The sequence below is a fragment of the Erinaceus europaeus genome, chromosome 12, assembly GCF_950295315.1.
Source record: "Erinaceus europaeus chromosome 12, mEriEur2.1, whole genome shotgun sequence".
In the NCBI taxonomy this organism is placed as follows: domain Eukaryota; kingdom Metazoa; phylum Chordata; class Mammalia; order Eulipotyphla; family Erinaceidae; genus Erinaceus; species Erinaceus europaeus.
The window spans coordinates 97,973,412-97,994,383 of record NC_080173.1 but is presented as its reverse complement, the minus strand read 5'-3'; the positions used below and the strand labels follow the sequence as shown (position 1 = coordinate 97,994,383).

The following is a 20,972-nucleotide window of genomic DNA, read 5'->3' as shown; positions in this document are numbered from 1 at the left end:
GACCAGAGGATCTCCTATGTGGAATCGGGGCTTCTTGGTTGACCTTAGTCTGCAGGTATACCATAGCTGTCCATCGGGTTATCTCTGTTTGTCAGGAGTCTCTTGCATGGCTCAAGACTGCCTACTCCGAACACCAGAGGACTTTGTGTTTCCATTGCTGCCCAATGAAGAATTAAGAGACAAATACAGGCGCTACCTCTTCAGGGACTATGTGGAGGTATGCCTACACCTTGTTACTGTGTCACCTGTCTTCCCGGACCTACTTCCATAGTGTTCATTTCCATGGCTAACTCCTATGCACTTTCTTTTCTTTCACAGATAGAATTCAGTATCCCAAGTTGTAATATAACTTGAGTTATATCATTCTAGTGAGTGAGTTTAAGCTAAACATTCAGATATCCTCTTAGAGCCGGTACTTGGTCTTTGTGACGTCCCTTTGACTGAAAAATAGAAGGCATTTGCGTGCTCAGGCGCGTCTAATTTGGGGGCGTCAACCCGGCCATGTCCTCATTATTTCACCTCGGTTTGTTCGCAGAGTCATTACCAGCTCCAGCTGTGCCCTGGCGCAGACTGCCCCATGGTTATTCGGGTACAGGAGCCCAGAGCTCGCCGGGTTCAGTGCAATCGCTGCAGTGAGGTGTTCTGGTAAGAGTGAGTGTGGGCGTCTTACCTTCCTCCAAAGCACCACTGTTCTTGCTTCATGCACGTGCATATTATTTGAATCAGAAAAATCAGTCACGGGGTTTGTTTCTAGCTCCCCATGTTCTGTGAGCTATTCTTCGGCGTTCTCTCTGGAAGCGACAAATGGTACATTTTGCAGCCTGTGTTGTGGTCTGTGCTACCTTAGTCAGGACATGATCGACGCTCAGGAGCCAGAGAGGTGCTTAGTGAAGCAGGTGCCTCTCTGAAGCCCTGCTTGGATCCCTGCAGGGGGCATGGGCCATAGCCCTCTGCTTACCCCCACCCCACCCCACCCCAGCACAGCACCAGAGACTTCTGTGTCCTGCCATGGCTCGAACTGAGGCCACAGGCATGGCAAGGCACATGTCCTCCTCAGAGAGCTCTCTGTAGCCTCCTGCACTTCCCCTTAGGTTGGGTGAACAGCTCACCTGGATAGCACACCAGCTTTGCCATGAGTGCAAACCGTGTTCAAGCCTGGCCATCACTGCACTGAAGAACCTTTTGGGCTGTGGTGCCTCCCCCTCTCTGTCTGTCTGTACCTGGAAAAGTTTACCCGGAGCAGTGAAGCATGCCCCACCCCCCATTCCTATTTTGTTTGATAGGACAGAGAAATTGAGAGGGGTGGTCCAGGAGGTGGCACAGTGGATAAAGTACTCTTCAAGCATGAGGTCCTGAGTTCAATCCTTGGCAGCACATGTACCAGAGTGATGTCTGGTTCTTTCTCTCTCTCCTATCTTTCTCATGAATAAATAAAATCTTAGAGGGAGAGGGATGGAGCTGTTGGTGGTGCACTGGGTTAGCTGCACATGGCGCAAAGTGCAGGGATCCACAGAAGGATCCCAGTTCAAGCCGCTGGCTCCCTACCTACAGTGGGGAGTCACTTCATAGGCAGTGAAGCAGGTCTGCAGTTGTCTCTTTCTCTTTCTCTTCTCTCTGTCTTCCCCTCCTCTCTCCATTTCTCTCTGTCCTGTTCAACAAAGGCCAAAAAAAAAAAAAAAAAGTGAAGGAAATGGCCTCCAGGAAAAGTGGATTCATGGTGCAGGCACTCAGCCCCAATGATAACCCTGGAGGCAGAGAGAGAGAGAGAGAAATTGAGGGGGAGGGAGAGAAAAAGATAGACACCTGCTTCACTGCTCGTGAAATGCCCCCTGCAGGAGGGGAGTGAGTCCTTGCACATGGCAATGTGTGTGCTCTCAGGTGCAGCACCACCCAACCCTGCTGTACCGCTGCTTGTGACAGGCGCCTCACCCCTGCCCCTTCCAAAGGGTGAGAGGCAGACACCACAGCACTCTCCTACCACTTGTGAAGTTTCCTTGTTAAATAGTGCCCCCATGTGGTAGCTGGGGTCCTTGCACATAGTGAACTAGATGCTCTACCCAACCTCGAACTAGTTTCTCTGTTAAAAGCAAAACAAAAAGGTTCATCAGGAGTTGGCTCAGCCAGTAGGTCACACACGCCAGCACGTGCACGGAGCTGTTTCCACATGGGAGCACGTGCAGGAGAAAGGCGCGAGGAGCACTAGGACAGTGCTGCAGAGGCTCCCCCTTACCTCTCTCTGTATGTAGGAGAAGCAAAAAAAACAAATGGCCACCAGGAATGGTGGAATCGTGTAGGCACAGGGTCCTAGCAATAACCTTGGTGGCAAAAAAAAAAAAAAAAAAAGCATGGCTCAGGAATTGTTGGGGGCTAGGTGGTAACACACCTGGTTGAGTACACATTATAATATGCAAGGACCTAGGTTCAAGCCCCTCAGTCCCCACCTTCAGGGGGAAAGCTTCATGAGTGGTAAATCAGGGTTGTAGGTGTCTCTGTCTGTCTTTCTCTCCTCTATCTCCCCCTTACTCGCAAATTCTGGCTGTCTCTATACAATAAATAGATAATTAAAAAAAAACTAAAAACTTAGGAATTGCCTCTGTGTCTGCCTGTGCAGATATAACTAATTCTTAAATGTTATTTGTCTATTTGGTATTTACTCCTGTAAATATGATGGAAATAGCTAACATGAAAATTTAGCCAGGGAAAGTCACTTTCCAAATTCCCCTTTTTTGTTTGTTTTTACTTTTTTAATATTTATTTATTCATTCCCTTTTGTTGGCCTTGTTTTATTGTTGTAGTTATTGTTGTTATTGATATCGTCATTGTTGGATAGGACAGAGAGAAATGGAGAGAGTAGGGGAAGCAGAGAGAGGAAGAGAAAGACAGACACCTGCAAACCTGCTTCACTGCCTGTGAAGTGACCCCCCTGCAGGTGGGGAGCCGGGGGCTCGAACTGGGATCCTTCAGATGGTCCTTGCACTTTGTGCCACGTGCGCATAACCCGCTGCACTACTGCCCCACTCTCCCCGGTTCCCTTTCTTGTCACAGCTGTGTCTGGTTTCTCTGTAAATCGAGGTTATTTCTTCTAAGATGGGGAGTGAAACACCCGCTCACCACTCAGCTGTGCTCAGACTGCAGCTCCCGCCTTCTCCAGTTACTTCCCCAGCCTCAGCTGTGTGTGATTGGCTCTGGTAACAGCAGAAGCATGGCTCAGCTCCAGACCTGTCCTCACCACTCCTTAGAGGACGCTTCCTGGTGCCCCTGCAGACAGGCTGCTGGGGGACGTGCTGGAAGGGCGCCTGTGCCTGCCTTTCAGGGTGGTGTTGGAAAGGCTGAGAACCCCTGGTGCAGCTGCCTTCCGACTGTCCGACTGTCCATCCTCGTGCCTCACCCGCTGTGCCTTCCCCTTTGAGTGTGTAACAGCGAGAGAGCCTCCTCAGCAAAGCCTGGGGTATCCACCGCTGAGCAGGTCTGAACCATGGGAAATGAGAACGTTGGAGCCCAGCTCACTGAGTGCTCTGGGATGCTGTTTTGTTTTGTGTCATCAGATGGATGGAGACAGCACAATTGTTATGCAAAATACTTTGCTGCCTGAAGCTCCGAAGTTGTAGGTTCAATCCTACAACCAACCTTAACCAGAGCTGAGCAGGGCTTTCTTTCTGCCTGCCTGCCTGCCTGCCCGTGTCTCATTAAAATAAATAAAATACTTTTGTGTTTTAAAAGTTTGGATTATCGGAGGCATCACACACCTGCATATTGCACAGACACTGGCATTTGTGCATCCTGTGCATCCTGGGACTGGGGCAGCTGAGGCCCCCAGAAGTAGGTCTGAATCTGCCTTGGGTCTGGGCTAAAGTACCCTCTTCAAAGTTCTTTACCTTATGCCTTTGAAGAGACTGAGCTCTGGAATGGAAATCTTTCAGGGAGAATTGACATCTTACAGGTACTTAAGACAAACATCTTAGTTTGGTTTATTCAAAGTGTCTAGAGCAGGGGTAGATAGCATAGTGATTATGCAAAGAGGCTCTAAAGTCCCAGGTCCAATCCCCTGTACCACCATCAGCCAGAGCTGAGCAGTGCTCTGGTTAAAAGAATGTCTATGACTAACTTAGATTGAGTATTTACATATTCCATAGTATTTCAGTTAATTATGAGTAAGTAAGGGTCCCAAAAAGACCTTGACAGGTGGCTTTATCTCTTTGAAAAGACCTAATTCAGGATCTGTTGACTTGGACAGATGAAAAATTGAAAAGACAGGATCCCAATCTAACAATAGCTTGAATGTTTTTCTTTTCTGATTTTAAGTTTCAAGTGTCGTCAGATGTATCACGCCCCCACAGACTGCGCCACAATCCGGAAATGGCTCACGAAGTGTGCAGATGACTCAGAGACCGCTAACTACATCAGTGCTCACACGAAAGATGTAAGGATTGTGTCTCTTCTTGTCGCTGCTCTGCCCTCCTCTGTGCCATCCTGGATCTGGCCTGGGAGATTTGCCCCCAGAAAGCAGACCACTCATGGCCTAGAGCCTTTGTGGAAACTGCACAAAGACTTTCGGGTAGAATTTGTTGTGGTTGGGAGTTGGGCTGTAGCGCAGCAGGTTAAGCACAGGTGGCGCAAAGCGCAAGGACCAGTGTAAGGTTCCCGGTTCGAGCCCCCGGGTCCCCACCTGGAGGGAAGTTGCTTCACAGGAGATAAAGCAGGTCTGCAGGTGTCTTATCTTTCTCTCCCCCTGTCTTCCCCTGCTCTCTCCATTTCTCTCTGTTCTATCCAACAACAACGACATAATAACAATAATAACTACAACAATAAAACAAGGGCAACAAAAAGGCATAAGTAAATAAATAAATATAAAAAATTTTTTTAAAATGAATTTGTTGTGATCAAACATAGTATGCATTGTTTTACCAGTTAAGTTTGTCATTGCCAGGACTTTTTTTTGCCACCAGGATTATCGCTGCCGACACTACTGATCCACTGCTCACGGTGGCCATATTTTCCTCTCTCTCTCTCTCTCTCTCTTTCCATATACACGTGTATGACTTGATAGGACCGAGAAGGTGGGAAGGAAGGGGGAGATGGAGAGAGAAAGAGAGACACCTCTAGATCTGCTTCACTGCTTGTGAAGCGTCCCCTCTGAAGGTGGGGGAGTAGAGGACTTGAACCTGGGTCTTTGCACATGCTAATGTGTGCACTCAAACAGTTGCATCACTGCCCAGTCCCCCAGACCAGCTTTTTGAGAGAGAGAGATGCCAGAGCTCTCCACGGTGAAGTAGCGCATTCCAGGGACTCAAACGGGGTCATGCAGGCGCCCTCTCGGGAAGTCTATCCCGCCTGCTCCTGGGACCTTTATATATTTCTAAGTGTTTGTTGATGACGGAGCAGCAGAGCACACTGTTCTGGCACATATGGTGCCAGGGATTAGATTTGGGGCCTTATGCCTGATGGTGCAGTGTTGTATATATCCACTGTGTCACCTCCCAGGTGACAATATGTAACCTACAAGGGAACTAATTAAAGAGAAAACTATTTTTTTCTCCAGGGTTATTGCTGGGGCTCAGTGCCTGCACTATGAATCCACTGCCTGCGCCATGAATCCACTGCTCCTGGAGGCCAGTTTTTCCTCCTCTTGTTGCCCTTGTTGTAGCCTCGTTGTGGTTATTATTGTTATTGTTGTTGTCGTTTGTTGTTGGATAGGACAGAGAGAAATGGAGAGAAGAGGGGAAGACGGGGAGAGAAAAACACCTGCAGACCTGCTTCACCGCCAGTGAAGCGACTCCCCTGCAGGTGGGGAGCCGGGGGCTCGAACCGGGATCCTCACACTGGTCCTTGTGCTTCACGCCACGTACGTTTAACTTGGTGCGCTACCGCCTGACTCCCAAGAAAACTAAATTTTATCTAATAACTACTAGGTTTTAAAAACTCTGGAGTGAATTTGCTGATAACCACACATAAACAACAAATATAATGTGATACCAGGCCTGCCTAATGCTTATTCTGAACCTGCCTGTGGGAAGCCTGGCCCAGAACCTCGTGGACTGAGTGGCTCAGCACGAAAGCTGTCTCCTGCACCAGTCACACAAGCACTCCTGTGACCGAGCATGTCACACAGTACTTCCTGGCGGTGGGAGGGCACAGCACTAGGCTGGTCTCGGTGACTGCCTCGGCTTCCGGTAGAGGTGTTTTCTTTACCCTCTTCTGGAAACAGAAGTCCAGGCAAACTGACCAACACTGAATCAACCGTGTCAGCTCTTGCACTGCCTTGCCAGCCTGCCTGAGCGGGCAGACGTCCTGCTCATCAGCTCGAGCTTCATCTGAGCAGCCTCGTGGCAGGGCAGACGGCGGAGACTCGCTGGGCTCTGCTGGTGTGCGGAGTGCTGAGAGCCAGACTTGCTGACCTCATTGCCTTACATTGCTCTTCCAGCCTCAGCGACCCTCCACATTTCAGTGAGACGCCCCTTTTCAGAAGTGCTCGCTGATGCACTGCTGGGCACGGGTGCCGGGAGCTTTGTCTAATTTCTCTTAGAAGCAGCCTGGTGCTGCGTGAGCCTAATGGCGCCCTTCTGTCTCCTCAGTGTCCCAAGTGCAACATCTGCATTGAGAAGAATGGAGGCTGCAATCACATGGTGAGCAGAAGCCGCCCCTCTGCCCGTGGGACATGCAGCCTTAGCTCAGCCCGGCATAGCCAGCATAGCCTAACACGCTCTCTTCTGTTTCCCCCGACAGCAATGCTCCAAGTGCAAGCACGGTGAGTTCCAGGCTGCTGAGCGAGACGCAGTGGCGTGGTGGCCCTCCCTCTGCCTCTGCCTCTGCCTCTGCCTCTCCCTCTCCCTCTCACTCTCCCTCTCCCTCTCCCTCTCCCTCTCCCTCTCCCTCTCCCTCGCTTCCTTAGTCTGAACTTGCTTGTGAAAGTAAAGGGAATCTTGTTCTCATACTGTATCGTACTAACCAGCACGAACCAGATCTTGCCTATTGTTTCTATTACATAATGTCTTTTAACTCCTCTTATAATCCCACTGCCATGTTGCTGACACACAAATTTGGAATGGCTCTTAGACTCTCATGAGCCTCAGACATCTGAGATTCTAGCCTGATTTTTATTTGTGTCAAGGTAAGTAGCATAGAGCTTGTCTGTGTGACATTACGGATGTCTTCTTGGAGTGGACTTTGTGGTTTCACTGGAGATAGCAAAACAGTTTTGTTAGGACAGGGAGAAATTGAAGGGGGAAGGGGACATAGTGCGAGAAGAGAGACGTGCTTCACCGCTTGTGAGGTGCCCGTTTCCCTCTCCTCCCTGTGGGGACTAGGGGCTTGAACCTAGGTCCCTACACATTGTAATGTGTGTGCTCAATCGGGTGCACCACCCCCCAGCCCCTCTGTAGGATTTTAGACGGTCTCCGAAAGAAAGTTTAATTTGTCTTCTCAAACCTTCTTCGCGATATGGACTGCTTGCATACAGACCCTACTGGGGTCTCCTTCTCCCCAGACCCGTTCTATGAAGAAGCAGACTTCTGTGGCCAGGCACTGGCTCACATGGTGGAGCACACGTTTCAGGTGTGAGGACCTGGGTCCCTACCTTCAGGGGAAGCTGATTGAGTAGTGAAGAGTTTCTTTTTCTTTTTAAAGATTTTATTTATTGGGGTCGGGTGGTAGCACAGCGCAAGGACCGGCGTAGGGATCCCGGTTCGAGCCCCTGGCTCCCCACCTGCAGGGGAGTCGCTTCACATTCGGTGAAGCAGGTCTGCAGGTGTCTGTCTTTCTCTCCCCCTCTCTGTCTTCCCCTCCTCTCTCCATTTCTCTTTCTCCTATCTAACAATGAAGACGTCAATAACACCAATAACTACAACAGTAAAAAAAACAAGGGCAACAAAAAGGAAAATAAATAATAGAAATTTTTTTTTTTAAAAAGAGTAGTGTCATTCCTTAAACTGCTGTGTGTCTGATAAATCACAGAACACAACACACAGTTGAAAGAGGCAGTGGACAGCCCAGTAGCCACATACTCTCTGTACCCTGTGTGTGCCTGTCACTGGCCATGGACCTGCCACTGCTTGCCATGCAGAAGTCACCACGGTCCTAGCACAGCCGTATGCACACAGTGCTACGTGGACAAGCCTGAGAGTCCAGCACATGGTCCACTGCGCCACCTCCTGGACCCTGAAGTGTATTGTTGCTTTAAATACTAGCAAGCCACATTAACTGGTTAGGAGAGAGGAGTCACGCCACTGCTGAGGTGTCCCAGGAGAGAAGTAAGTGCCCTCTTGGGAGTTGGCTGAATTTCCTTAAACTTTACAGGAACACCTTTTTGGAAGTCAGTGACATGAGGATGAGTTCTGGGAAACCATTTTACCACCATCGGGGGTCTCTGGCAAAAACAGAATATAGAGGGGGAGTCGGGCGGTTGCTCAGTGGGTTAAGTGCGAAGCGCAAGGACTGGCAGAAGGATCCCGGTTTGAGCCCCAGCTCCCCACCTGCAGGGGAGTCACTTCACAGGCGGTGAAGCGGGTCTGCAGGTGTCTGTCTTTCCCCCTCTCTGTCTTCCCCTCCTCTCTCCATTTCTCTCTGTCCTATCTAACAACGATGACGTCAACAACAACAACAATAATCACTACAATAAAAAACAAGGGCAACAAAAGGGAAAATAAGTAAATATTTAAAAAAAAATAGAGACTGAGGTAATTGGATGTCTAGCCAGAACACTGACTGGCCACTTAGCTTTAAGCCACAATATTTCTTTCTACTCTTCCATCCTTCCTTTCTCTTTAATAGAGATAGAGGAATTGAGAAGGGAAGGGGAGAGAGAAATGGAAAGAGACATATATCTGCTGCCCTACTTCACCACTTGTGAAGCTTTTCCTCTGCAGGTGGGACTGGGGGCTTGAACCTGGGTTCTTGTGCAGTTATGTATATGTTTAACCAGGTGCATCACCATTTGGACCCTAAGTCACCATATTTCCTTGCATGACAGTATCCATGAGAGTGATGAGTCCTTTATTTTTCCCTTTGCTTTCTCAGTTTGAAAATGGAGTTGAGTATGAAGTGTGTATAAAGCTATAGGTTTCATATTTAGGTGTTTTTATTATTATTATTTTTTTCAGGATAGAGACAGAAGTGAGAGAGATGGGGGAGTTAGAGAGGGAGAGACACCCGTATCACTGTTTCACAACTCATGAAGCATCTTGCCTGCAGGTGAGGACCAGGGGCTTGAGCCTCGGCCCTTGAGCACTGTAGTGTGTGCACTCAACCAGCTGTACCACTGCCTGGCCCCTAGAAACATGCTATCTAAAAAGGAACAAAAGGGGGAGATGGCTGTTATTTCCAGGTCCAAGTGTAAATCTTAAGCCTGGCTCTGTGAGTGTGGGAGGTGGTCAGGAAGGCATTGTGTTTTCTGCTGACCAGGGGGTCACATGTGGAGGAGTTTGCATTTCTTACAGTGGCACTGACACAGCAGGCCGGCGGCCTTTGTACTTGTACAGTCAGTGAAGGTATGTGTGTCCGCTGCTTTGCCTGTGCTTTCCTTGGACTGTGGCTTTGCCCTGTGCATGTAAGTAACTCACTGTGTTCTGCGCAGACTTCTGCTGGATGTGTCTTGGCGACTGGAAGACCCACGGCAGTGAGTACTATGAATGCAGCCGGTACAAGGAGAACCCCGACATTGTCAACCAGAGCCAGCAGGCCCAGGCCCGGGAAGCCCTCAAGAAATACTTGTTCTACTTTGAGAGGGTAAACTTCTTCCGTTTGGCCTACTGATGTGTGATTCTTGGTGACTGGTGGCTGTAGCTGTAGGGGTACAGGTGTCAGGAATAGAGCAGGGAGCTGGGCAGTGGCACACCCGGTTAGTGCACAGAGCGCTGTGCGGGAGGTCTCGTGCATGGACCAGGGTTCGAGCCCCCCCTCTCCACCTGCAGATTCCATGGAGAAACCACAACTGACAGAGGACATGCTGCAGTCTTTGTTTGAGTGAAGTGGAGAACCATCACATCGATTTGTGTTGGCTTGTTTTATTAGAGAGAGAATCAGAACATCACTCTCTCACGTGCGATGCCACTGACCGCACTTCAGCATTCAGGTCCAAAGCTTTAGCTTCTGCACCGCCTCAGAAACTGCGTCCCATGGGATCTTCGTCATAGTCAGGTGCCCAGAGTAGTGGTGACTACACATAGGGCTGAGGTCCCATAATTCCCATCGCTGTTGATCTCAACATTTTATGCCAATAGAAGCCGCCTCAATCTCATGTTTGCCATGAGACTGTCATTGTCCCTTGTGCTCAGTTTAATCTCACATTTTCTTCCTTATGGCCTTTTGTTGGGAAGCTAGCCCAGCAGCCTTTTTCAAAATTTTCATTTTATTTCAATCAGAAAGACACCAGATTGTGGTGCTGCTGGGGATTGAACCTGGAACCTCAGAGCCTCAGGCATGAAAGAGTCCTTTTGCATAGTCATTATGTTGTCTCCTCAGCCCCTTATGGCCCTTTCGTGCTGCTCGAGGGTCTTTACACAATGACAAATTGCCTAACACTGCCTTTCTCAGAGAACATAGCGCTGGGGTTTGTTAACTCTCCTTATCTGTTTAATAATATTATTTTTAGTTTGACTGTTTTGACCAGAGCATTGCTCAGCTCTCGGTTATGGTGGGCCCAGGTATCAAACCTCTGGTACCTCAGGCATGAGTCCGTTGCATGAAGTGCTATGCTATCTCCCCAGTCTGCTTTCCTTTACCTGTTTTCATGTGTTTTTTTTTTTTCCCCCCCTCCAGGGTTATTGCTGGGCTCGGTGCCTGCACCATGAATCCACCGCTGCTGGAGGCCATTTTTCCCCCTTTTGTTGCCCTTGTTGTTGTAACCTTGTTGTGGTTATTATTGCCATTGTTGATGTTGTTTGTTGTTGGATAGGACAGAAATGAAGAGAGGAGGGGAAGACAGAGAGAGGGAGAGAAAGACAGACACCTGCAGACCTGCTTCACCGCCTGTGAAGCGACTCCCCTGCAGGTGGGGAGCCGGGGGCTCGAACCGGGATCCTTACGCCGGTCCTTGCGCTTGACCCACTGCGCTTGACCCACTGCGCCACTGCCCAACCCCCTTCATGTGTTTTTATAGAGGCAGAGAGAGCTAGTGAGAAGGAACACAGCACTGCAGCTTCCTTCAATGCAGTGGGGTCCAGGCTTGAACCTGGGTCTTCCACACGGCAAAGCAGCGCACTACCTGAGTGAGCTATTTCACCAGCCCTGTTTACTTTTTTTTGTTTAGTTCATTTGATAGGATTGAAAGAAGTTGGTGGGGGAGGGGAGCTAGATACCTGTTGCACTGCTTCACCGCTCATGAACCTCCCCTGTAGACAGGGACTGGGGACTTGAACTCTGTTCTTTTGCATAGTAATGTGTGCATTCAAGCAGGGGCGCCACCTCCCAGCCCCCAGTCACATATTCTTGAAGGCGTCTTTACTAACGAGTGAGCAGCAGGTCCAGAGCAGACGTAGGAGATTGCACAGCAGATAAAGCATAACTTTCTCAGGCACAAGTTCCTGATTTTAATGCCCAGTGCTGTATATGCCAGAATGATGCTCTAGTCACTCTTTCTCTCTCTCTCTCTCTCTCTCTCCTCCTTTCTCTAAGTAAAACTGGGGGGTGGTGGTGAGATATTGGGAGAATAAAGAGAAAACCAGAGCATCGCTCTGGCACGTGTTCGGGGGCAGACTCAGGCCCTCACTCCTGCAAGTGATGCTGTTGCCGTGCCGTCTCTTGAGCTGGCGCTCCTCTGCGTCTGCTGTTGTTGATCAGATGGTACTTGCAGAGTTGGGCCTCATGCACATTCAAGGTCACTGCTCCAAGCTACTTTTCTATTTATAGAGAGGTGAGGAGGGCTGGATGGTGGCGCACCTGGTTGAGCGAACATGTCACAGTGCGCAAGGACCTGGGTTCCAGCCCCCGGTCCCCACCTGCAGAGGGGATGCTTCACCAGTGGTGAAGCAGGGGCTGCAGGTGTCTCTCTGTCTCCCTCTCTATCTCCCCATTTCTTTCAATTTCTGGCTGTCTCTATCCAATAAAAATAAAGATAAATAAAACATTAAAAAAAAGAGGTGAGAGAAGAGATGTGACCATAGCACTCATCCTACCCAGCGAGCTGTCTCTCCCGCTCTCCTGCTTTGTTTTGCAGGTTTATTTATCTGTGAGTGAGAGTGAGAGCTGGAGCACCGCTAAGAACGCTGGTCTAAGCTGGTGGAACAGCTCACCTAGACAGTGCGCTGCTTTGCCATGTGCCGGACCCGGGTTCAAGCCTGACCCCCACTACACTACAGGAAACTCTAGTGCTGTGGAGTCTAGCTAGCTAGCTAGCTGTCTGTCTGTCTGTCTATCTCTCCCTCCCTCCCTCTCTGCCCTTTGTCACTATAAAAAAGGGGGGGTGAGGGACTGAGAGCTGGCACTATATTGTTGGAGAGGGAGTAAGGCCTCAGGAAAGCAGGCAGCTGCGGCCATGTCCTGCCAGCCTCTGGGCCTCCTAAAGCTTTCTCCTTTCTCTGTGCCCTATAGTGGGAAAATCATAACAAGAGCTTGCAGTTGGAGGCACAAACATATCAGCGGATTCATGAGAAGATTCAAGAAAGAGTCATGAATAATCTGGGAACGTGGATTGATTGGCAGTACCTACAAAACGCTGCCCAACTCTTGGCCAAGGTCTGTATCGCCTCACCTGCCCTGTTGGGACTCTGGGAATAAGAGACTTTACAGGGGTGTGAGGTGGGCTCATCACCAGGTGGGCTCCTTTGCTGAATGTCTGGTATTTCAGCCTCTGCCTTCAGAGGGGGCGTTGTGGGAGAAACTTGAGAGAGTGTCCTTGTACTTTGTTCCATCTGTGCGTCAGTCAAAGAAAGTCAAAGATTAGCTTCAACAGGTACTGAAATAGATATGTTACAGTGTATAAGCACCCAGTTCAAGCCCCCAGCCCCCACCTGCAAGGGAGAAGCTTCGTGAGCAGTGAAACATGCCTCTCTCCCTCTTAACCCCCCCCCTCTATTTTCTGCGTTTATCCAATAAATAACAAATAAGATATTTAAAAATCACCTTTGCGAGTCGGGTGGTAGCGCAGCGGGTTAAGTGCACATGGCACAAAGTGCAAGGACCAGTCCCCGGCTCCCCACCTGCAGGGGAAGTCACTTCACAGGCGGTGAAGCAGGTCTGCAGGTGTCTGTCTTTCTCTCCCCCTCTGTCTTCCCCTCCTCTCTCCATTTCTCTCTGTCCTATCCAACACGAGTGACATCAACAACAACAATAATAACCACAGCAAGGCTACAACAACAAGGGCAACAAAAAGGGGGAAAAATGGCCTCCAGGAGCAGTGGATTCATGGTGCAGGGACTGAGCCCCAGCAATAACCCTGGAGGCAAAAAAAAAATCACATATAACTGCAGTTTCATAAAAAAGAACTAGACGTGTGGACTGCCCAACTGAGAGGGAGGCGTTGAGGAGCTGCTGCCGACGAGTCAGCCCGGGGAGGAGCTGTGGGTGTCTCCTACCATGTGGCTCCAGTGCTCCCCGGGCCCCCAGTTCATCCTTCCTCTCACTCAGGCTATTGGCACAGGCAGGGGAAGCCTCCGCTCCGATGTGTGTAGCTTACCCTCACAGGTCCGGGTCCCTCTCTCCTGTCTCATTGCAGTGCCGATACACCCTGCAGTACACTTACCCGTACGCGTACTACATGGAGTCTGGACCCAGGAAGAAGCTGGTAAGGCCGAGGGCCGTCCTGAGTACCTTCCACCAGCTGCACGGAGGCCCTGTCTCCCAGCGCTGTGCACGCGAGTGGCCTCTGAGAACTGTCAGCTGTGACGTTTCATTTCCCCTCTGGGCATCCGTGAGGTGCATGGTGCTGTCCTTTCATTTCATAGCGAGGCAGAAACACCAAAAAGCGTGACCACAGCAAGGCTAGTGCCAGTGCTTTATACTGCACCTCCAGAGCCGCAGCACAGGACGTCCATGCCCGCTTTTATTTCTATCCAGAGTACTGCTGAGGTCACTTTTTTAGTGACGTCAGGGATTGAGTCTGTAACCCAGAAACTTAGGCAAGAACGCTCTCTGCATAACCATCGCGCTATCCCCCTGGCCTAGCCTGTACGCCTTACCCGCTCATCTGTCCTGGGGTTAAACACCATTGCGATCGCTGATAAATGTCCCGCTGGATAGTCTTACCATCATTTGGGGCACTTATTCGATCTTTCACAGTTATATATACATCCCCACGAGAGACGACTAGAACACTGCTCAACTCTCGGTCACAGTGATGCCAGGGACTAAGTTTGTGGGCCTGGACATAAAAGCCTGTCATGCTCCCTCCCCAGCCCGACATAATCATTAAATTGAGTAGTTTGAATATTTTTAAAGCTTGATTTAAGAAGCCCTGAGAAAAGTGAAATGCTCGGTTGGAACACAGGAAATGTCTGTGCATACCCAATGCTTGTTTCTGTCTCTGTTGGAGATACTCTCTTCACTGGCTCATGTTTTCCCGCTTGTTTTTTATTCGGTGGGGATGGACGGACCCGTTTGGGTAGCCTTTGGGTTCTGCTGTGGGGCACAGGAACAGCATTGCTCTCTCAGGACCTGCAAAGGGCTGTCTGCAGTTCCCGCAAGCCTGAGGTGCTGCGCCGGCCCCGGCCCCTCCCTTTGACCCTCCTGTTGTCCCCACACAGTTTGAATACCAGCAGGCCCAGCTGGAAGCTGAGATAGAGAACCTGTCCTGGAAAGTGGAGCGCGCGGACAGCTACGACAGAGGGGTAAGCGCCTCTCACCCACTTGGTGACCAGTGTGGTGGAAGGTAGCGGGGTTGTTAGCAGGTGAGAAGGGGCAGGGACGGGGTGTTTGACTCCTCAGTCCACCTGACACACTGGGCATTGCTTTGGTTGCTCTCGCCTGTGAAACTGGACCATGAAAGTGCCCTCCTGCCTCCCTGGCACAGGACTTGGAGAACCAGATGCACATAGCGGAGCAGCGGAGGAGAACCCTGCTGAAGGACTTCCACGACACCTAGACCGAGACAGACACGCTGCCGTGGGGAGAGGTGGCTGCCGCACCCGTGCCGCGACCCGCTCCTGAATGAGACTGGCCACACCTCTCAGTCCCTTCTGTTTCTTCTCATTTTTACACTTTCTGTTTGTTATGCCAGGGTAGAGGCCATGTTGACCTGACCTCTTTTCAGGACTTCTGATCTCCTTGGACGGTTGTTGGGAGGGAGGGAGAGTTTTTCTGAATGACTATTACTAGTGTTAGAGCATTACAACTTGTGTAATTTTCAAAGGTTGTACAAATATCCAAGAAGGGGGCAAACTATAGACTTACGTAGACCCTTTTTAAAAATAAATTGGCGTTGGAGTGTTTTTACCCTCTAGCTATTTCACTTAGACTATAACATGCTGCCCACCCGCCTCCCTCAGATTGTTTACATCAAGAGAGACCTGGGGTTGCCTCTGCTTTCCAGATTTCCACGTGCTTGACCGCAGCAGGAGTCCCAGGAGACACCCTGGTGGGAACTGGCCTGTGCAGTGGCAGGAGGCACAAGAAGCACAACTCCTACCTGATCTTGGTTAGACCTTTTGGTGGGATGTATCTGCCAGACTTTGGCAGTGGGAGATCAGACAGGGCAGGGTCTCTGATGGTGCTGTGTGTCTGTGACTCATCTTTCTCTTGAACGTGAGGTTTGCCCAGGTCTGGCTCCCGAGGCCAGAGCCCACGGCGGAGCTTAAGTGGGTGTGCGGTCCTGTAAGGTAGAGGACATGAGCTCAGCAGCGTTTCCTCTTGTCTTCTGAAGATAGAGATCCACTTTTAAAGGGAGTTATTCCTCAAAATGATTTTTTACCTTGGTCCCTGCTTTGTGCCAGTGTCCTGACCAGCTCACATATGGCCATACCTGACACTTCTCTGGTGAGCTTCGGGATCAGTTCGGCACGGCCCACCTCAGGGCACCGGTCTGCCTGGCCTGGATCAGATTCACACAGCTTGCTTTCCGGGAGTGTGCCCAGCAGCGCCTGAGAGTTGAGAGGTCGCCGCCTCTTCTCATGCTAGCAGTCGGAGACCACTCTCATCCAGAAAGGGCTGGCCAGGACTCAGGACCAGTTTTTGCACAGTTGAGCACAAAGGAACAAGTTGTTGGCATGGGATATTCTACCTGTATGGAAACTGGTCTCCTGTGGGCCTCTGCAAAGCTCCATCTGGGACTGTTAAGTTTCTGTACCTCTATTCTGGGGCTGGCAGAGCTGTCTGCTCTCTGCTGGACTCCTTGACCTAGTGAAGAGTTGCTGGAAATCTGTGAATACTGAGTTGGAAAGTTTTTGATACTTTTTCATCTAATCAGTAATTGCTCAGGTATCGTGTAAGCTGTAAAACCGAATCACTCGTACAGATAGTGGACGGCTGTGACTCTGGCCCCATGTGTATGTGAGTGACTACAGGCTCCCTTTCTTCCCTTTGGGCTTTGTCTCTTCCTGTCATCTCCAGCAAGGGAGGAACAGTGGAGTAGGAGAACAGGCTAGGAGTAATAGCAAGGGAATCCACAACGTACTATACAACATACTGGGTTAATAGAAAAGTCATAGGGAGTCGGGCGGTAGCGCAGCGGGTTAAGCGCAGGTGGCGCAAAGTGCAAGGACCTGAGTAAGGATCCTAGTTCAAGCCCCCAGCTCCCCACCTGCAGGGGAGTCGCTTCACAGGCGGTGAAGCAGGTCTGCAGGTGTCTTATCTTTCTCTCCCCCTCTCTGTCTTCCCCTCCTCTGTCCCATTTCTCTCTGTCCTATCCAACGACGACATCAACTACAACAATAATAACAAACAAGGCCAATAAAAGGGAAAAACAAAACAAATAAAGTCATGACATGTTTTCTTTTTTAATTTATTTGATCGAAATTGAGAGGGAAGGGGAAGAAGATATGGAGAGAGAGAGAGACCTGCAGCCCTGCTTCACCACCCACAAAGCTTTCTCCCTGCAGGTGGGGACTGGGCTCGAACCCATCTCCTTACATACTGTAACATGCGTTCAACCAGGTGCGCCACCACCCGGCCCCATGATGCATTTTTCTATGCAGAATGCATCATGACTTCTCTGACAACCCAATAATTGTGAACAAGAAAGTGCTTGCTACAGGACCTGGGGCTGGGGTGTGAACGCTGTATGTCCTTGGCACATGGGCCACCCTGGGACCTGGAGCCTTTACCTCTCCACTGAGCCCTACTGTGTCACTGCCACGGCGCGGGACCTGAGCTGCAGCCTGCACCTTACTCACAGCCTGGGGTTTTTGGGTTGTGTTTGTGACTGTATCGCTACCATATAGTGCACTTGCATCCAGCTGTGGCCTCAACCACTGGAGCTGTTGGAGGCTCTGTGCCCAGGCCCCAGTCTGCAGCCTGACCTATGGAGAACTTCCTTTGTGACTCCAGTATCTGTCCTTTGTTAACATCATGAGAAATACAGAGGTTTGGGCAGGGTTCTTCTGCCCTCCAAAGGATGGATGATAAAGGAATTTTTCATGAATTTACCACATAGCTTTGTTTTTCTTCAAAGAAAAGGTTGAGGCAATGTCATCTACTCAAACTTGAGTGGTTTATTAAAATAAACTGAAAATTTCTGATCATAAAAGTGTGTGTAATGTCTTTCTTGGGTATATCCAAGTAATCTCACTCAACCACTGGGGCAAGAGGTCCTGAAAAGTGAGCGCAAAGGCCGACTTTGGGCTGGGCCACAGCCCAATGGTTCTGCAAAAGACTCATGTCTGAGGCTCTGAGGTCTTACATCCAACCCCCAACACCACTGTAAGCCAAAGCCGAACAGGTCTTTCTCTGCATCTTTCATTAAAATAAGCAAACAGGCTTTCCTGTCCGTCAGAACTCCTCCTCCAGAGAGTGGAAGATTCCATTAGTCTGACTTGTCTTCCTGGCCTCCCGTCCAGCATTCTGAGTGGAAGGACCCTGTGGAGGGCGGTGGGATGTCCGGGCACTTTTGATCTTCTACCTGCTCCCTTGGTGCGGGCCAGACCCATCTCTACCACAAACAGACCCCAGGATCAGTTGGAACTCGCAAGACCCCTGAGAAGCCAGCAAAATCACTCCCTTGGATAGTGTGTAGTTTGCTGCTTTGCCAGGCACACAGCGCCTGTTAGAGCCTGGCCCCACCAGAGGATTCCAGATGGAGACTACACACACGGAGGATAGTCAGGGCCAGAGAGGCTGGACAGAATGAGGGACATAGATTTCAGCTGTTAACTAGTGGATGTTTTCACTAAGGCAGTAGGCCAGGTGCTTGAGGACTTACCATAGGTCAGTGGGCATCATCAGCGATGGCCTTAGAACATAACAGGCAAGGGAGATAATGGCTTTACAGAGACTCATGCCTGAGGCCACACAGACCCAAGTTCAATCCCCAGAACCAGCAGAAGCCAGAGCTGAGCAGTGCTCGGGTATATCTCCTCTCCTCTCTGCCCACCCCCTTCTTCCCTGTGTATACCTTGCCGTGTCTCTCACTGAAATAAAGTGAAATTTTAGGGTGGGCGCTCCAGGAGACGGAGCAGTGGAGGAAGCACTGGAGTCCCAAGTTAGTCCCTGATTGTGGAGAAGATAGTACAGTGGTCATTCAGGAGACTTTCATCCAGGGAGTCGGGCGGTAGTGCAGCAGCTTAAGCACAGGTGACACAAAGGTTCGAGCCACCCCCCCCCACTCCCCACCTGCAGGGGAGTCGCTTCACAGGCAGTGAAGCAGGTCTGCAGGTGTCTGTCTTTCTCTCCCCTCTCTGTCTTCCCCTCTTCTCTCCATGTCTCTCTGTCCTATCCAACAACAGCATCAATAGCAATAATAAAAGTAAGGAAAGAGATATCCTCCAGGAGCAGTGGATTCATAGTGCTGGCACCAAGCCCCAGCAGTAACCCCGGAGGCAAAAAAAAAAAAAAATTAAAGAGGGGTTGGGTATTAACACACCTGGTTGAGCACACAAGGACTGGGGTTCAAGCCTCCAGTACCCACCCGCATGAGGAAAGCTTCTCAGGCGTCTGTCTTTCCCCCCACCCAACCTGCCTCTCTCCCTCTATTCTCCTGCCTCTCGCTTTCTGGCTGTCTCTATCCAATAAAAAAGCAAAGATAGTAAAATTTTGCTTTAATAAAAAATAAATAAAACCTACCAGTGGGTAGCATTTGAGGCGTTGGCTTCTGCCCGGGAGTGTCTGCCAGGGAGGCCCGGCCCGGCCCGGTCGCAGCCGCAGCTCGGTCCCGGGAGGCCCGGCCCGGCCCGGTCGCAGCCGCAGCTCTGTCCCCGGGAGGCCCGGCCCGGCCCCGGTCGCAGCCGCAGCTCGGTCCCGGGAGGCCCGGCCCGGCCCGGTCGCAGCCGCAGCTCGGTCCCGGGGAGGCCCGGCCCGGCCCCGGTTGCCCCGGCGACGCGACGCAGCGCGGCTTCCCCGCAGCCCCTCCCCCGGGCGGGCGCGCGACCCGGCGCCATGGCGGCGGCGGTGGCAGGCGGGCTCGAGGCCGCGGCGCCCGAGGAGGCCGCGAGCGGGCGGTGGGCGCCGGCGGAGCTCGGCCCGGGGCCGGGGGGCGAGGAGGCCCCTGCGCGGCCGCTGTGCAAGCCCCGCGGCATCTGCTCGCGCGCCTACTTCCTGGTGCTCATGGTGTCCGTGCACCTGTACCTGGGCAACGTGCTGGCGCTGCTGCTCTTCGTGCACTACAGCAACGGCGAGGGCGGAGACCCCGGGCCCCCGGGCCCCCCGCCCGCGCCCGCGCCCGCGCCCGCGCCCGCCCTGGGCCCCCTGACCCGGCTGGAGGGGATCAAGGTGAGGCCCCCCATCCCCGCCCTGGACCCCTGACCCGGCTGGAGGGGATCAGGTGAGGCCCCCCCACCCCCATCCCCGCCCTGGACCCCTGACCCGGCTGGAGGGGATCAAGGTGAGGCCCCCCCACCCCCATCCCCGCCCTGGACCCCTGACCCGGCTGGAGGGGATCAGGTGAGGCCCCCCACCCCCAGCCCCAGCCCCGCCCTGGACCCCTGACCCGGCTGGAGGGGATCAAGGTGAGGCCCCCCCACCCCCATCCCCGCCCTGGACCCCTGACCCGGCTGGAGGGGATCAGGTGAGGCCCCCCACCCCCAGCCCCAGCCCCGCCCTGGACCCCTGACCCGGCTGGAGGGGATCAAGGTGAGGCCCCCCACCCCCAGCCCCAGCCCCGCCCTGGACCCCTGACCCGGCTGGAGCGGATCAGGTGAGGCCCCCCCCACCCCATCCCTATCCCCGCCCTGGACCCCTGACCCGGCTGGAGCGGATCAGGTGAGGCCCCCCCCACCCCATCCCTATCCCCGCCCTGGACCCCTGACCTGGCTGGAGCGGATCAGGTGAGGCCCCCCACCCCCAGCCCCAGCCCCGCCTGGACCCCTGACCCGGCCGGAGCGGATCAGGTGAGGCCCCCTGGTGCCCGTCCCCCGCCCACTGCTCCCCTCCTTCCTTGCAGGTGGGGCATGAGCGGAGGGTCCAGCTGGTCGCGGGCCGAGACCACCTCATCCGCACCCTCAGCCTCAAACCGCTGCTCTTCGGTAAGTTGCTGGGCCGGGTTGCGACCCTCTGCCCGCAAGGCTCCACTCCATGTGGCTTGTGTTTTGGAAATGGCTACTTTGAAGGACTGCTAGCCCCCCACCCAGAGGCTGGCCGATGTGAAGTCCCCCGCCCATCTCCATAAGAGAGTGTGAGGGTGGCCTTTTTTCGGTGACCCCTGTTCCGTGGAGCTGATTCTTCACCGGGCTGTGCCTGGTGTCCAAACGGCCATTGCGAGCGCCTGGACAGCGCCCTGCTGCCACCGTCACGTCTGAGAGCAGGGCCAGACCGCTGATAAGTGAGGCCTCGCCTTTCCCTGGGCCTCCGAGGGGCCTGCTGTCTGGTGACAGTCTGCTGATGGCTGCTGAGACCTAACAGTTGCCCCCAAGCCTGCCTCACTTGGGCACCAGCCTGCTCTAGGACACAGGGATTCTTCT

The 20,972-nt window shown here is 52.1% G+C and overlaps 2 protein-coding genes across 4 annotated transcripts in view; both read left to right on the top strand.

Annotated features, from left to right (window-relative positions):
- ARIH2 (ariadne RBR E3 ubiquitin protein ligase 2) overlaps positions 1–17,608 on the top strand; it is a 63,615-nt gene extending 46,007 nt beyond the window's left edge. For both annotated transcript variants that reach the window (XM_007533575.3, XM_016192735.2), the window contains exons 6-15: positions 96–217; positions 536–645; positions 4,303–4,420; positions 6,573–6,623; positions 6,724–6,745; positions 9,569–9,720; positions 12,523–12,666; positions 13,646–13,714; positions 14,673–14,756; positions 14,939–17,608. In XM_007533575.3, the coding sequence (XP_007533637.1) occupies positions 96–217; positions 536–645; positions 4,303–4,420; positions 6,573–6,623; positions 6,724–6,745; positions 9,569–9,720; positions 12,523–12,666; positions 13,646–13,714; positions 14,673–14,756; positions 14,939–15,010 (944 nt within the window). In that variant the 3' untranslated portion in view covers positions 15,011–17,608. The remainder of the gene's footprint in view (positions 1–95; positions 218–535; positions 646–4,302; positions 4,421–6,572; positions 6,624–6,723; positions 6,746–9,568; positions 9,721–12,522; positions 12,667–13,645; positions 13,715–14,672; positions 14,757–14,938) is intronic.
- A 1,818-nt stretch (positions 17,609–19,426) lies between these two features.
- Positions 19,427–20,972, top strand: part of P4HTM (prolyl 4-hydroxylase, transmembrane) — a 21,269-nt gene continuing 19,723 nt past the window's right edge. Inside the window, exons 1-2 of one of the 2 annotated variants that reach the window (XM_060204739.1) lie at positions 19,427–19,785; positions 20,456–20,537. In XM_060204739.1, coding sequence (XP_060060722.1) covers positions 19,453–19,785; positions 20,456–20,537 — 415 coding nt within the window. In that variant the 5' untranslated portion in view covers positions 19,427–19,452. Of the gene's footprint in view, positions 19,786–20,109; positions 20,146–20,455; positions 20,538–20,972 lie in introns of those variants that run through there. The other variant, XM_060204740.1, reaches the window with a different exon arrangement.